Below are 17617 nucleotides of genomic sequence, written 5' to 3' on the forward strand. Positions count from 1 at the left end.
TTTTCTAAATTTCAGCCATCCGTGACGTTTTGGTTTATTTATTTTGAAAGAATGGTAATTTTAAAAATTTCGGCCCTATGAAAAGCCCAGTAAGCACTAATGCTTCGGTCTGACCTCAATGCCCTGGACAATCAACCCATTCTTCCAATTGCCGCCTTTAATTCCCAAAAAAGACATGTCAACCTCTCCATCGATCCCTTCTCCACTATCAAACTCTCCCAACTCGACCTCCAACCACCCGTCTTGTCTCTCTCTTGGCAATCTCACGTCATCACCCATCTCCATATCCCCATGATCGACGCACACCGAATGCTCAGACACAATAACCCCAGCGAGAGTAATTTTAGTTGTTTGGATCTGGTTCCTTAGATTCCGACCATTGTCTGTCAGTTTGAAAACAAGATAAGCCGCATATGCAGTATTTGCAGTGAGGATTCTTCTGTCTATCTTGCCACCAAACTCCAGCCAGCATACCTCTTTGTGCTTGGCACACTCACTGAACCTTCAAAACGTATAAAAGAAATATTAGTCTTAATTACAACGCATTCAATTATTCTAAGACTGCTTAATCAGCAAATATTGAAATGTAGTTTGTATTTTGGAATATATTATTTTCTCTATGCAAGCATAATAATTTTTCAGTAATATACTTTTATGTGAGGATATGGAAGTTCCTGTTTCTCCAATGGTTTTGTACACATTAAACCCATCACATGACGTCTACTGTCTAATCGAATTTAGAGTAATTTAGAAAGTTTCAAAACGGTTTAGAGTAATTTATAAAAATCTAAAATGGTGAAGAATAATTTAGAAAATTTCAAAATGGTGTCCGAATAATTTAGAAAATTCGAAAATGGTGTACAATAATTTAGACAATTCCAAATTGGTGCCCGAATAATTTAGAAAATTTCAAAATGGTATAAAATAGTTTAGAAAATTGCAAATTAGTTCCGAAACGGTTTAGAATAATTTAGGTAATTTAAATTGGTTTAGAAAAAAATTATAAAAATCCAAAATGGTTTAGATTAGTTTAAAAATTTCGAAAACAATGAATTAATTTTGTAGTATAGCAGACGAAATCAATAATCAAGTAGAGAGGGAGCGGGATACTTTTAGTGATATGTTGTGGATACCTCACAACCATCATAGAGTGTGTGAGGCTTCTAAAAAGGTAAGCATTTACTTATTTCCTTTTTTCGTGACTTGTTCAGAAATTTCTATGGTGATTTTACTTGTGTTTCATCTACATAAGGTGTGACATGTTCATAATTGTGGAGTGTTTGATTGGTAGAATAAAGTTCAAGCTCAACTCGATCGGACTTGCAAAATAAATCGAGTTTTAATAAACTGTCGTCTAGCACGAGCTCGACTCCTTTGCAGCATCCTAATTTTGCTCTTTGTAATTGGATCATAATTTTTTTATTTTTTTTAAGATATATATTCCTTTTAGTTTTATGAAAAAAGACCAATTGCCTTATGAACAGATTTGATTTAATTTAAACTAAAGAACCGAAGTGAGAGCATGGTCTGAAATTATCCTAACACATTTAGACCTGGCCAGACCAGTACAAAACCTTAAGCCATAATCTATTGTAATGATGTGCAACCAGCTGCCAGTACAAAATTCATGTATGGTGCAAAGAAGATTTGTGCGTGATCTCCGGCAAAAATTGCCCAGAAAAAAACCAATCTTTCCCCCATTTTCAGACCTAATTAAAAGTTAGAACAAATTGAAAGTTTAGCGATTTGAGCCACTAATCAATGTTTATTCACAAATTCGTACAATGGGACAAAAAGAGAGACATTTGTTCGGTCTGATTGTTCTCCTTCTTTTGCAATACGTATACAACATTGGATGCCAGGATAAAAAATAGACAATCAGAACTGAAAAAAAAAACAAATTCCATGCTTATTAGCACAATTCATTGCACGTTTTTCCAACCCCTTCCTCTATACAGATCATCATTTCTCAAGAAAAATAAATAATAAAATAACTGACAGAGAAATTCCAAGACAACACACAGAAAAAGGTTCAATAATAAGATAAATTTAGAATCTTATTCAGAAACATAAATCCTATGAAAAGCCCAGTGAGTACTAATGCTTCAGTCTGACCTCAATGCCCTCCACAATCAACCCATTCTTCCAATTGCCGCCTTGAACTCCCAAAAAAGACATGTCAACCTCTCCATCAATCCCTTCTCCACTATCAAAATCTCCCCACTCAACCTCCAACCACCCATCTTGTCTCTCTCTTGGCAATCTCACGTCATCACCCATCTCCTCTATCCCCCCCCCTGGCAGACGCCTAACCCGCCGAGGGCAAACGCACACCGAATGCTCAGACACAATATCCCCAAAGAGGGTAATTTTAGTTGTTTGGATCAGGTTGTCTAGACCCCATGCATTGTCTGCCAGTTTGAAAATAAGATAAGCCGCATATGCAGTATTTGGAGTGAGAATTCTGCTGTCTATCCTGCCACCGAGCTCCAGCCAGCATACCTCTTTGAGCTCGGCACACTCAATGAACCTTCAAAACGTATAAAAGAAATATTAGTCTTAATTAAAACGCATTCAATTAATCTAAGACTGCTTAATCAGCAAATATTGAAATGTTGTTTGTATCTTGGAATATATTATTTTCTCTATGCAAGCATAATAAATTTTCAGTAATATACTTTTATGTGAGGATATGGAAGTTCCTGTTTCTCCAATGGTTTTGTACACTTTAAAGTTTGTGAATACCTCGAATTGGGAAGAGAAATCCAGTTCCAATATCTCAAATCACGACCCCATGCAATGTTCAGAGCCCTGGCTGAAAGCATGAAACATTTGGCCCCACTGGATTTCTCCAATCCAAAACTCTACAAATTAAGACCAGCATTCCATTTCAGTCACAATGAGAAAAATATAATTTAATTTTAATATCAATGAGATGAGATGAGTAGTGAAAGAGGAATTAACAAGGAAATTAAATTACCTTCAAGCCACGATCGATCAGCAGAGGGTGATGACAGAGTCTGAAGTAGAGTTCTTTTTTGGAAGCGTATACCACCGGATCAACAGACTGAGATAGGAAGGAGGAATAATCGGACGGCAGGAAGCGTTCCCACGTGGCATCGGAGTCGGCTGCAGATCGGAAAGCAAAGGACACGGCGGAGGAGACGCAGGCGTCACGTGGGGTGGTGAGCGAGATCACTTGAGAAATGCACTCCTCCGGTAGCTGATTGATGTTCATCTCCATCGCAAGAAATTAAGTAGAAAGAAACTGAAGAGGAGTTATCTAACTTTGTCGCATCCTCCTTTTAACTTTAAGGTTGTCAACGTCAACGTCAACGTCAACGTCTGAAAGGCAAAGACTTGCTCATTGTTTTATGTTATTTTTTATAATAAAAAATACTTAGCCATTAAGCATTTCTTCTGTGGAGCCTCATTTTGGTGCAATAATTTTCATATCATTTGATTTCATGATTTGTGCAGTTTCTTATTTAGTTTTACAGACTTAAATTTATCATATAATTAATATGTATTTCTTACTTTTTAAAACATTTTCTTATTTACACTTCGTATATTAATCTTATCTTAACTCTAATTAAATTATTAAAAGATTTTAATTATTTCTAATTAAGAATTACAAATTTAAAATAGCCTTGATTCTCAGCTGAAAATAATAATCATCATTTTCTTTTTTTTCTTTTTTTTATGACTGAAAATCGGACGTGCATCCGTTACTACTTTCTAACTTGAATATGTATTTGTCTAAATTCGAAATTAGATCCTTTTTATGATCTCGTGTACTTATTAAGCTTTACCATTCAGTTTTATAAGAAAAAATGTGTATTCATGTTTCCTTAATAGAGGATGGCTACTCTACTTACATAAACAGTTATTTTTTCGTTTTCAAAATCTAAAAAGTCAATTTGAACCGTTAGATGTGATCTCTATATTGAAATGTGCTTGGAGACCAAATTTTACATTTTTCTAAATTTTTTACTATTTATTAAGCCACTTTGAAAATCGCTGATTCAACGGTGGCTTAACAAAACAATAAAATTAGAAGTCACCGTTGGATCAACGATTTTCAAAATGACTTAATAAATAGAAAAAAAATTCAGAAAAATGTAAAATTTGGTCTTCAAGCACATTTCAATATAGAGATCACATCTAACGATTCAGATTGACTTTTTAGATTTTGAAAACGAAAAAATGACTTATAAGTATATACCCTCATATGCTTATGTAAGTAGAGTAGCCAACCTCCCCTTAATATACCACTTTAAAAAGAAATAGAAATAGTAAAAGAATTTCAGCATTAAGTGTATAATTGAATATGGGTACTGAATTCTGCATTTTCATCTGATGTATATCTAATCTCAAAACTCTTTTTAGTAAACATTACAATGTTAAATTGTTAACATTATTATGCATGTTAATGAGCCAAGATTTAGCGAGTTACCTCTAACTCGTGCTCAGCTCATTTAGCAAATGAGCAAGTTAATTTGAAGTGGAATGTCAATAACGAGTTATAAAGCCAATTCAAGTTCAGTTCATTACCAACTCGAGTTGGCTCAAAATTCTTATTTGAAAGCAAAATCTAGTTTTGAAGCATGTTAGGCTTTGTATAATGTGTTTACTAATTCAACAAAATGATAGACCATTTTACTTCAATATGTGGATGATTTAACTTTGAAGTCTTTGTGTGTAACAAGATGGGAAAGTCGTATAGAAAGTGTAAAAGCAATAAAAAAAACCAGGCTTCCAAAATAAATAAAGGCTTTAATAAAATTAGCTGAAGTTTTCGATGATCCAAAGATAAGTTGGGATGCTGATAAATTAATATCAACTATCAATTGAATTGTCAAACTTTGAATTTATTTTGAATTTGATTATTTGGCATGAAATATTGTTCAAAATAAATTTGGTGAACAAAAACTTATAATCTGAAGATCTGCATCTTAATGTAGCTATTGAAAGTTTGAAAGGGTTAGTTTTTTTTTTTTTTGAAAAATATATAGAAAATGGGTTTACTTCTGCTATGATTGTTGCTAAAGAGATTGCTGATGAAATAAAAATTGAACCAATGTTTCAGGTAAAATGTAGGGCTATGAGAAAGAAACATTTTCATAAAAATCCTGATACAGATAGAGAGCAACAATCTGCTCAAGAAAATTTTATAACAGACTATTTTCTTGTTTTAGTTGATATGACAATTTATCAATTGCAAATTACATTTGAACAAATTGAACTTTTAAAATCTATATTTGATTTCTTGTTTGATGCATCACAGTTAATTTCATTAGATGATGAAGGAATGAAAAATTATTGTTTGAAATTTGAAAATGCTTTGACACATGCTGATAACTATGATATTGATGCATCAATATTTATTTTCAGAATTACAAATATTGAAGGTAATGCTACCAAATGAAGCGTGTCAATATGAAAATGCATGGAACTCCATTAAAGTTATGGAGTTTGTAAAAAATATGGACATGTTTCCAAATATTTTGGTTGCTTATAGAGTTTTACTAATTGTACCTATTACTGTGACATTTGTTAAAATTAAAGTTGATAAAATCTTATTTACGGACAACTATGACTCAAGATAGGTTGAATGGATTAACAATATTAAGTATTGAAAAAAGTAAGATGAAAATGATTAATATTGAACATATAATTGATGATTTTGCTTCCAATGAGTCATTTCAAATGAGATGTGGTTTATATGTGCTTTTTGTGTAGGTACAACATACGAGTGTTTAAAATTGGTATATCAAGAAGCAAGAAGCATTATCAGGGTATATTAATTATTGTATTTGTTTTATTTTGAGGGGTATTAATTTTATATTCCCTTATTTTGTATGATTTATTGGTATATTAATAAATAAATAAATTATACATAAAGGATCCAAATTTTTCTCCCCCCCAAACATTTGAACAGGACCACTTCCTAGCATGTTTGAAGTATTTGCATCCAAATATCACCAAAAATACTGTTAGGCAAATGTATCTCGGAATTGATAAGACCAATCCAAATAAATACGATTTCATCCAGTTCAATGACAAAACCAAAATCCAAAACTAAAAAATAACAATCGTATAAACCCTATGAAAAGCCATTTGTTCACCATGATTGTGTTCTCCATCTTTAATTATAGAAACAACAATGAATGTCGAAATGTCATGTAGACAACCAGAAATGAAGAAAATTTTCATGCTTATTATTAGCACAACTCATTGCATGTCTTTCAAATCTCTCTTTTTCTATATACAGATCATCATTCCCAAAAAAAAAATGATGGAGAAATTCCAAAACATACACAGAAAAGGTTTCAATAATAACATAAATTTAGCATCTCCAGACAAGTGCCTCTTTCACCTTATCCACAAAGATAACCCTATGAAAAATCCAGTGAGTACTAATGCTTCGGTCAGACCTCAATGCCCTGCACAATCAACCCATTCTTCCAATGGCCGCCTTTAATTTCCATCAAAGACATGTCGACCTCTCCATCGATCCCTTCTCCACTATCAAACTGTAGGATGAGTTCAAGATTCGTGTTGGGTTTAAATCCAATGGTCCAAGCAATCCAGAACTTAATATGTATTCATTTAATTTATTAAAAATCTGTTTTCGTCCAAATTTTGAATCGAAGATTCATAACAATTTATAATGTCGTACGAGTATTATTACATGTTTATAATTTGATTTTTAGATCCGACTAATTAAATTTAAAGTAGTATATATATATATATATATATATATATATATAGGCTGTGGCTAATTTGCTGCCGGCAGCATTTCTGCCGGTGGTGCTGCCACTGTTTTTTCCATTTTTTGATGTTCAAACGACAAATCTAAACCGTTAGATGTTTAATCTATATTATAATCTACTTGGAGACCAAATTTTACATTTTTTGGAATTTTTTTACTATATATTAAGCTGGTTTGAAAACCGCTGATTTCAATGCTGCAGAAATTTACTGAAATCAGCGGTTTTCAAACCAGCTTAATATATAGTAAAAAAATTCCAAAAAATGTAAAATTTGGTCTCCAAGTAGATTATAATATAGATTAAACATCTAACGGTTTGGATTTGTTGTTTGGACATCACACGGCTAAATATAGCCCCGGCAGCACCTCTGCCGAAATGCTGCCAGCAGCAATTTAGACAGACCCTATATATATATATAGACATATATATATATATATATATAGACATATAATTACCAAATCAATTTATAATTCCTAATTTAATTACTCTTAGTTAGAATTCAATTATTTATTTATTTACATGATTTGATTTATTTCCTTTCTTAGTTTCACGATTGCAACGAATTTTAGATTTACCGAATATTTACACTTTATTTATGGTGCTATATTTTATCTTATGTTTTTAACCTCCAATTTTTAATGTACGAATTTGATTCGTTTAAATTTCTAAATTTTAGATTCATTTTATGTTACTCAGATAAATCTAATTGTTCATTAATCTAATTAAAAATTTAATTAGACGAAATGATCAACTTAATAATTAAATCATGTTTTAAAATTTTGGAATATAACACTTAATTAACATAGTTTTTTTACAAATTATTTTTATCAATTTTTTCATATTTTTTTGGCTACAAAACAAGGGTTCTGCCAAAAAAAACCTGAGTTACCGATCCGATTCTTCCGATTCCGGCCGATTCATCCGATTCTGACTCGGTGGTCAAAAATCCGATTCTGACTCGATGGTCAAAAATCCGATTCCGATTCCTATTCCGAGTTTCAGAACCTTGTGTTTATCTTGCCACGGATCTCCAGCCAGCATACTATTCTGAGCTTGGCACATTCGCTGAACCTTCAAAATTTATAGAAGAAATATTAGTCTTAACTAAAAATGATAGGGTGTAGAGTTGCTCGGAAAAGAATGGCGAGTGCTAAGGGAGGGTGGCAAGAAGTCTCCAGACGCCGCTCCAGATCTCCCCCTCTACCAGCTGTCAAACCCTATAAACCCTACCACAACAGCCCTGCCTCCTCCGCTCACATCACCTTACCCACTCCAAAGCCTAATCCAAAGACCCCCCTTACTTCGGCCCAGTCCTCCATGAGTAGCCACTCCTCCCCCCGGAACTCACCTCCACCTAACTCACACACCTCATACTACTTCTCACCACATAGCCCTACTAAGCTGCGTTTCCCTCCATCGGCTCAGTTTGAAGAATGGCGGGGCAGGTGCTTTAGGTGCTGCCGAACCGGCCACAACATTGCCAAATGTCGCAATGCCATGAAGTGCGGCAAATGTTGGGGAGAAGGTCACACCGGCAACCACTGCATGAGCAAGGTTCTAAATCCGGCGGCATTGCCTTATTGGAAAAAAGGTGCAAGGCACCAACCTACGAAGCAATCTAACTCCTCGGCCTTTGAGGAACTACTCAAGAAACCACCACCTCTACTGGCTTCCACCCTACCGGCAAACAGGCCCAAGAGGCTGCACTTCTTCACTGAGCAGGACGGTGCCATGACGGAGGAGCTGGAGAGACTTGAGAAAGGGGTTGTTTTCCACACCCATGGAAGGGAGCTAAGTTTCGACCTGAAGGATGTGGCATCCTTTGCCGCGAGAACCGGTATAGTCAGCAAGGAGGAAATCTCCATTGGAATCCTTGCAAGGGACCGCTTTTTAATCATTCTGCCTGAGGGTATGGCTCAAGAGACCTTCATCAGAGCAACTGGTGCTTCCTTGTGGGATGCTGGGTTCACCTTTCAGCCATGGTCGGTCATGGATGAGGGGTCTCTCTCGCTGCCGGAGTTTAAGGTGCTTCTCGATTTAACCGGGTTGCCCCCACATCTGTGCAATGAAGAGAAGGTTGCCAAGGCAATGGATCGCATTGGAATATTCCTGGGTTCTATTCCAGCTCATGATTCAGCTGATTCTTCCACCATGTCGGTTGTGCTAGCGGTGGAGACCTTGGAAAGAATCCCAGAGGAGGTTGCATTTCATGTCAAAGGTGTTCAACACATTGTAACCCTAGCCACGCGCAACTGGATAAGATCACCACTATACTCAGTGCATGACCTCCCAAAACCAAAGGAAAAGTTCTCAAAACCTTCCCCGGAGGACATAAGGCAACACGACACCGGCCCTGAGCCGTTTGCAATCTCCAAATCGGTGCTGCTAGAAATTTGCAAGGGAAAGGACATGGCCTCTCTACCACTGGAGGTCCAGGAAATGTTGGCTTTGATTCCGGGCGTCCAAACCATGCTCAAGGAGAATACCACTATGGCGGTCATGGGGCCGGAATCAATGGTGTCCCACCAGACTACACAAAAGCCACAGGCGGTGGTATCACAGGGAATCAACAGTCGTGCACGACAAATGGCCACAGGGGATCCGAAGTCAGGGGACAAAAGAGGAGCGGGGAAGGAAAAGTTCAAAGAGTCGCCACAGCCAATCCCCACTATCCTACAACGATCACCTGTCTCGGCCTCGATTCTGAGAAAGAGCAGGCTGACAGGTGAAGGTTCACAGCATCAGCATGGGGATTCGCTCGCTAGCGGACAGCCACACAACGTGGGGGCCAAGCAACTGTCAGGGCAGGTGCAGCCTGAAATAGGCAGTGGACACGTTGATGGGCATAACAGTGACAGCAGTTTTCTGGAAAGGCCGAGACAAGCCACTCCAAGAGCAGGCCCAAGCAATAACAGGCCCAAAGCTAAAGACAAAGGACCAGCCCAAATACCTCTAAAGGCGGTTAGGTTCAAAAAGCCTTCTCCGATTAAAACAAGGAGGGCCCGGGATAAGGAAACGGCCCAGAAGGCCAGCTGGGTTGAAAATGACCAGGGGTTCGTCCAAGTTAATGTGGAATACAGCCACCTGTCGGCTCTGGGAAAAGGATGCGGCATACCAATGGACCAGGTGGTACGGGCCTTGGAGGAAGACAACTCTCAGAGAATTAAAGATCTCGTCGGCCTTGATTCTGAGACGGGAATGGATCTAGACCGAGAAGGTCCCGACCTGGAGTTGGATTTTGATTCACAAGAGGACATTCCTGAGGCAGAGGCGGAAGAGCCCACCCTCTAGGGACCCCTCCTGCAGCTGTCCAGTCCTGAGTTTTATTTTGTTTTGATGAATTTACAACCTTTTAATTTGATGTCGTGGAATGTGAGGGGGTTGGGACGTACTGAGAAATGTGATGTTGTCAAAAATATAATTAAAAATTCTAGATGTGATGTTTGTCTGCTTCAGGAGACTAAATGCAATTTGATTGATGTTCCAATTATTTCGCGTTTTTTACCGACCTTCTTTAGTCGGGATGTTGCTTTCAATCTGGCGCACCAATCTAAGGGAGGAATATTGATTGCCTGGAAGAGGAATATGATTTGTGTTTCATCTTGGGCGACTAGGCATACTGTCACGGTTTTATTAAAACATGTGAATTCTAACCGGCATCTGCTGGTATCTAACGCCTACGGCCCAACTGATGAGGGACTAAAGCAATCGTTTGTTGATGAACTCTACTTCCTAGCATCACTGGCGTGCCACCCTTGGATTCTTGCAGGCGATTTCAACTTGCACAGATGGATAACAGACAGGTCGGCATCGGTGAGAGTAACTAGAATGATGGAGATCTTCAACTCTTATATCGCTGATGTGGGTTTAATTGATCATCCTCTCAAAAACAGAGTGTATACTTGGTCTGACAGGCGTCCACAACCAAGATTCACTAAAATCGATAGGATCTTCACTACGACTCACATCACCTCAGCATACCCGGTGGTGATAGTTGAGGCTCTTGAGGTTCTGGTTTCTGATCACGCACCTTTATTACTGAAATGCAGAGGGCTTCAACATAGACAGAAGCAGCAGAGGATGGAATGCTTTTGGTTCAGGTATGACATTCCAAAGGCCATGGTGCAAAGGATGTGGATGCAGGATCAGTCGGGGCTCTCCATCCAGAGGTTTCATGCAAGTACCAGACTTTTGCATAGGGCCTTGAGGGATTGGCAGATGAAGACGTTTGGAATCCTGGACAGGCAGCTACAGGAGTGCAAAGACATAATCCTACGGCTAGATAGGGCCGAGGAAGTTGCCCCACTAAGTCCATCCGACTTTAGATCAAGGGTGCAAATGAGGATTAAGGCTTATGAGCTAGCTGCTATCATAGAGGAAAAATGGCGGCAAAGGTCAAGATGTAATTGGTTATCAATGGGTGACCGAAACACACGATTCTTTCATGCCATGGCGTCTTCGAGGTTAAGGAAAAATTTGGTGCTAGAAGTTCAAGTGCAAGGCGCTATAGTAACGGATCGAGCTGTAATCCTCCAAACATTCACCACCGCAATGCAGAATGTACTTGGATGCTCAACTGAGACTCCTCTGTTTGATGCGTCGGCCTTATATGCAACCAATCCCGATTTGCAACCCCTGCAAAGTCCCTTTACTTTACAGGAAGTTGAGCTAGCGGTCAAGCAACTGGCAAACAACAAGGCCTCCGGGCCGGATGGCATTCCAAATGAGTTTCTAAAGGTGTATTGGCCTTATGTGCAGCTAGAGATCATGGAAATATTCAGTTGTTTCTACAACAATGAGCTTGATCTGCTATCTTACAACCTTGCAAACCTCGTCATGGTGCCAAAGATGGAGACACCAATTAATACATCGGATTTCCGGCCAATTAGTGTCATCAACTTGATCCCGAAACTCATATCAAAGGTTCTATCAAACCGCCTACGACCTTTCCTCCCGGTCCTCATCTCGCCTTTCCAAACAGCCTTTGTACACGGGAGACAAATCTCGGAAAATTTTGTCACGACAAGGGAGTTGCTCCACCACCTACAACAAACCAACAAGCCGGTAATCTTTGCCAAGGTTGATTTCCGTAAAGCTTTCGACTCTGTTGAATGGGAATTCCTAAGAAATGTCATGATGGCAAGGGGATTCACAAGTAAATGGATCTCATGGATCCTTACAATCTGGACGACATCTTCATCAAGAGTGTGCTTGAACGGGGATATCTCTGCTCCCTTCTTGCACAAGCGGGGTCTCCGACAAGGGGATCCATTATCTCCGATGTTGTTCAACATTGCGGTGGATGTCTTTCAACAAATGATACAACAGGCAAATGGTATTCTGCACTCTCGGCTATCAACAAAGTTATCGGAGGCAATTATGGCATTACAGTACGCCGACGATACTGCCATTCTGGCCAAAGCTGACTTGACTACCTTGATTACACTCAAATTGGTACTCCGGCTCTTTTCTTCAATCTCTGGTCTCCAAGTGAACTACAACAAAAGCCTGTTTGTTCCCATTAACATACCTCAGGAGGATATACAAAGAATCAGCCTCGTCTTAGGATTCCCTCAAACAGACTTCCCTGTTACATATCTTGGAATGCCGTTGACCATTAAAAGACCCACCCGGGATCTCTTTATTCCTCTTGTTGAGAAAATTGAGAAAAGATTGGAGGGTTGGCAATCGAGGTTGGTCTCTCGAGGGGGCCGACTCCAATTGATTCAGTCAGTTCTCTCTTCTCTTCCCATTTATCATATGCATTGCTTCCTCTTACCTAAATGGGTGATTAGAAGAATTGACAAGGCGAGAAGAGCATTCCTATGGGGAAGCTCCACTAGGCCGGTCAATGGCATCTCCCTGTGCAATTGGCAGCAAGTCTGCTTGACAAAGGAGTGGGGTGGAATGGGTGTCCCGGATCTGTACATTAGAAATGTCTCCCTTATCTTGAGATGGTGGTGGAAGGCCTACGGGCATGAGGGGTCTCTCTGGACATCTTCCATCATTAGAATTAGATGGCAGGGGGCATATCATGAGGGGCCTAGAATCTGGGCAAAAACGGGTTCTTTTTTCTGGTCCCAGCTACTGGGAGTAAAGCACTGGTTCAACTGGTCGTCTGCATGGGTAATCGGGGATGGGACATGCATCTCATTCTGGTTTGACAACTGGAACGGAGAAACCTTGGCTCAGCAGGGTACCCGATTGCCACAAGCTGCTATGTCACTAAGGGAGGCTGCAGATAGGTTCAATCTGGAGCTAGAAATAGATTTCAGTGAAGCCGGTGATGCAATCCAATGGAGATGGTCCTCCTCAAGATCCTACAGTGCGAAGTCGGTATACACTGTCATGATGGCCGCAGGAAAGATTAGTTGGCAATTCCAACAGACTTGGAGCTACAACATTCCTCCCACTGTTAGAATTTTCTGTCATCTACTTTTGAAGAGTAAGATTCTAACAAGGGATGTAATGCTCAGAAGACACTTCCACTGCGACTCCCTTTGTGTAATGTGTGATGCAAACAACCTGGAGACGGCGGTTCATTTAATTTTCACATGCTGTTATGCTAGAAGAATTTGGCACAAGGTCTCTTCCTTGACTGGCATTAACCTGGTGCAAGTGAGGGATTCGGTACAAGAGACTTGGAGGGCTTCTGAGAACCTAACACGATCGTCCCGGGCTTCTAGGAAGTGGCCAGTCCTTTTCTCTTGTGTATGTTGGTTCATTTGGAAACAGCGAAACTTGTGCATTTTTGAGAACAAAAGAAGTGAGGTCGACTTAGTAGCAAGCTGGATAGTGCATGAGGCCACCCTGTGGGAGAAGCACTGTGGTCGGGGTGGCATTTGAAAATTAAAGAGAGGTGCAGCACGCATCTCTGGTCTGTCTGTTTATGTGCTTGGCGTAGGAGCAGGGTATTTTGGTTTTTTTTGGTGAGAGGCATTGCGATGCCAAGTTGTATACTTCCTGATGTACCCTGTTTTCATTTGCTTAATATTAACTCTGGCAGCCACTGCCTGAATTCAAAAAAAAAAAAAAAAAAAAAAACTAAAATGATAGTTATATTATCTGCATTAAGTTATTCTAAGACTGCTTTTCATGGTAGATTTAACAACAAGTTGGAATCTAATCAGTAAGTATTGAAATGTAGTTTGTGTTTTGTAATAAATCATTTACTCTATGCAAACTTCATAGAATTTCAGTAATTATACTTTGATGTGAGGATATGGATGGTCCTGTTTCTCCAATAGTTTGTCCACTTTAACAATTATTTTGGTAAAAATGAATTGCAATTAATCAATAAGAAATTAACCTATCGCATGACATCAACTGTCAATCGAATTTATAACGAAACGTCAAAATCATTGGTCAGCATAAGAAATCTTAACCGACCCCTACCGCAACAACTGATTGCAATTGTTCATGGAGTGAAATATTACCAAGATAAAAATATGAATAATTACATGAATGAAATTAAATTTGTCATCATTTAATGGATCTAATGAGCTGGTAAAAAGCTGTTCACCATGCGATACTGAGTCTAATTGTAACCCAAAACCCAAACGTGATCACACTCAACAAAACTACCCAATCAATTTGTAATAAAGACGCTCAACCACAATAGTATTCAAATTACCCAAATTAACAAACCATCACCAACCCAAGCCACAAAAGTCCGAGGGCCAGATTGATACAACCCAAACAAACCTAATACATGAAATTTAAAATAACCCCAAATGCCTAAATGCATGCACAAACATTCAGCTTAATAAAAATGTTTGTCTTGCATGTGTTGAAGCGTGTATATCAAGCATATACCAATTTATTATTCTTTGCATTTTTTTTTTGTTTCAAGAGATAAGATGCGTTCCTATTTTATTAATTTCTTATTTAACTCCAAAGCAAAGGATGTATATAGTGTTTTCAGTTTTTCACTTCTTTAATTGTCACTTTCTATTTCTTTTTCATAAATTTCTTTTGAAAGTAAGATGGCACCCACTAATTATCTCATCTTAGTCCTCTTATCTTTTTATAGTTGCTCTCTTAATTTGTTCGTTTCTTTATTTGAAACTAAAGACACGATTTAGAAATAAAAATGTGAGAAAAGAGTAACAATTAATGTTTCCATGATAATTGATTTTATAACCCTGAGTAATGAACAGTCAAAGACATTTTCCATTATTTTCTTTTTTGTTCTCTCAGTTCCTTTATTCAATTGACAACACAAGCAGAACTAGATTGCTTGAAAGTTAAAAATGTATAATTCATCAGGGACCATTTTGCAGTACATAGAAATCGTCTTATTGGAGCTGTTAAGGAACTTCCAATTGAAAATTTACATGACACAACGAATGGAGCAACTCTTTTCCAATTAAATGGTTTTGATTAAGATATTTTTTATATAGTACCGAATAGCTAATGAATTTGAACCCGATTTCTGTCTCTCCCTGGCATAAATCATGCATCCGCCCCGGCTATCCTTGATATTAGCTTTGATATGAAAATTGAAATTATTTATTCACTAAATAAACAAACACAATAAAAACAAGGTGCAATTTGTTATTGTGAGTACCTCGAATCCAGAAGAGTAATCCACTTCCAATAACTTGGGTCCGTACTCCATATAATTGTCAAAGCTCTGGCTGAAATCATGAAACATTTGGCCCCACTCGATTTATCCAATCCAAAACTCTATAAAGAATCCAGCATTCCATTCCAGTCACAATGAGAAAAAAAAATAATAAAGAACAATTAATATCAGGATTCTAAATAGCTAGCTATAGCGGCGCTATAGCTTTTTCGGAACATAAACGCTAAGCTATGAGATAAAATTGCGCTAACTCAGCTACGACCGCTATAGCTATAATAGCTGACTGCTATTACCGCTATATGAGACCCGCTATAGCTACCGTTATGCTACATGTTTTTTTTTTTGCAATTTATATGGACTTCTATATTTCTATTCTTATTTCTAATGCTACATGGTCTTCTACGATAAGTATACTAAACCAAACTATATGCTTCTATTTTTATTTGTGATTTATTCTATCATTCTATATCGAGAAATATTCAAATACTAATTCTTCATTTTGATTACTCTTTTTATAGTATTCATTCGTAAAATTATTATCGTTTGTTTCAATTGAAAGCTGATTTTGATTATTTTTATAATTATAAAATATTTAAATATGTATATTGACTTCATTTACCTTATAAAATTAATTGCTCTTTGTCTATTATAATATGTAATACCATGAAGTATAAATTATTAAATAATGTTACTTTTTAGATTTTTTTTCCTTCTTATTTGCGTAATTGATAAAAAGTATAGACTTAGATTAGTTGTCATTTAGTTGTTACATCAATTCTCTAATATTGATTATGTTGATAATTAGTAGAAAGATAGAATATAAAGTTTGAAAAGGGAAAATCGCTATGTGTGATAGCTTCCGCTATAGCTACGCTATTCACAATAGCTTTTTTTTTTGGTCTCCCCGCTATGCCGCTATAATCGCTATTTAGAACCTTGATTAATATCCAAATATCAATCAATGAGTATTGAGTAGTGAAAGACAAATTAATAACGAAATTACCATCAAGCCACCATCGATTAGCAGAGGATGATCGCAGAGTCTGAAGTAGAGTTCTTTTTTCGAAGCGTAATCCACCGGATCAACAGACTGAGATAGGAACGAGGAATAATCGGACGACAGGAAGCACTGCCACGTGGCATCCGAGTCGGCTGCTGATCGGAAAGCGTGGGACACAACAGAGGAGATGCAGGCGTCAGGTGGGGTGGTGAGCGAGATGGCGTGAGAGATGCACTCCTCCGGTAGCCGATTGATGTCTCCGACAATGGTCACATCCATTGATCGCAACTGGTTTGGAACTGGAAGGAACTAGGAACTGAATATATTATAGAATAATTATAAGGAGCCCTCATGTCCATCCCCGCATTTTCCCCGCAGGGCCAATATCCAGCGATAATGAGCTTTAACGGTAAGTGGGCCCGATCAACTGCTTCTAATCCCCGCACAAATATTCGAATTTAAGCATCTCCGTCCCCGCATCTCTCTTGCCATAATACATCAGTGCAATTTCCATATTTGAAATTCAAAATTAATGCGTCCCGCAAATTCCATTTTCGGATCTGACGATTTTTTTCTGGCGATCAGACGCGATTGAGGCGATTGAAGGCTGGACTGAAAGGAGAGTGGAGATTGCAGTCGATAGAGGCAAGAGAGGCGATTGTCCAGTCGGAATTGCACTATAGCAGGGTGTATTGTAGGCGATAGAGAGGCGATAGAGGCAATATTCCAGTCTGTATTGCTCGAGCGTATATTCTTCTCCGACGATCTTTCATTTTTCAGGCGAGTGCATACTGAATTACACCAATTTATCATAATTTAATCTATTTTTTTCTCATTTTATTCTCTGGATTCGAATAATTTATAATCAATGGATTTTTTTTGCGACTTGAACTAGTTGTTTATCCATGATGGATTCACATGGGATTAATACTATTCTTGAATGATTTCTAGATTTCTGGATTTCTGGATTTCTGGATTGTGAATGGTTTTTGGATTGATGTAGTATTAATACTCGTACATTTTAGTATTAATACTTCTAGGAACTACTAAATCTGGATCGGTGGTAAAACTGTTTGGTGTGTTGTGTATTTTTGATATTGTAGTAATTGTTTTATGTATATACTATAATGTATAAGGATAAATACTAAATATAAACACATTAAATATATGTAGGGACTATAAAATTTGATGTTTGTTTTCATAGTGTATAATGTACTTCAAAGTTAAATATTCAATAGTATAAGGGTAAATATT

General features: G+C 37.8%; 3 protein-coding genes across 5 annotated transcripts in view; all 3 read right to left on the reverse strand.

The window, feature by feature from the left end:
- Nucleotides 1-70: 70 nt before the first annotated feature.
- On the reverse strand, nt 71-3262 carry LOC144547907 (F-box protein At2g02240-like). 3 transcript variants are annotated; one of them, XM_078296588.1, is made up of 3 exons: nt 2981-3262; nt 2746-2864; nt 71-502 (listed from the first exon to the last, which is right to left on the reverse strand). In XM_078296588.1, exons 1-3 carry the CDS (start codon nt 3242-3244, stop codon nt 97-99), a joined length of 789 nt encoding a protein of 262 aa, XP_078152714.1. In that variant the 5' UTR covers nt 3245-3262; the 3' UTR covers nt 71-96. The 3 variants fall into 3 exon arrangements, 2 of the variants coding, with proteins under 2 accessions (XP_078152714.1, XP_078152713.1); XM_078296587.1 differs by lacking the exon at nt 71-502 and adding an exon at nt 1731-2530; XR_013509179.1 differs by lacking the exons at nt 71-502; nt 2746-2864; nt 2981-3262 and adding exons at nt 2401-2530; nt 2679-2729.
- A 2977-nt stretch (nt 3263-6239) lies between these two features.
- The window catches only part of LOC144547906 (F-box protein PP2-B11-like), a 47241-nt gene continuing 35863 nt past the window's right edge, over nt 6240-17617 (reverse strand). Inside the window, exon 4 of the mRNA XM_078296586.1 lies at nt 6240-6398. The gene's annotated coding sequence lies outside the window, so the exon portion shown is untranslated. The remainder of the gene's footprint in view (nt 6399-17617) is intronic.
- Nucleotides 15333-16642, reverse strand: LOC144547749 (F-box protein PP2-B3-like). Its single transcript, XM_078296447.1, has 2 exons — nt 16367-16642; nt 15333-15464 (listed from the first exon to the last, which is right to left on the reverse strand). The coding sequence occupies exons 1-2, from the start codon at nt 16640-16642 to the stop codon at nt 15333-15335; spliced, it is 408 nt and encodes a 135-aa protein (XP_078152573.1).

Source organism: Carex rostrata, chromosome 32, assembly GCF_964058835.1.
Source record: "Carex rostrata chromosome 32, lpCarRost1.2, whole genome shotgun sequence".
NCBI lineage: Eukaryota > Viridiplantae > Streptophyta > Magnoliopsida > Poales > Cyperaceae > Carex > Carex rostrata.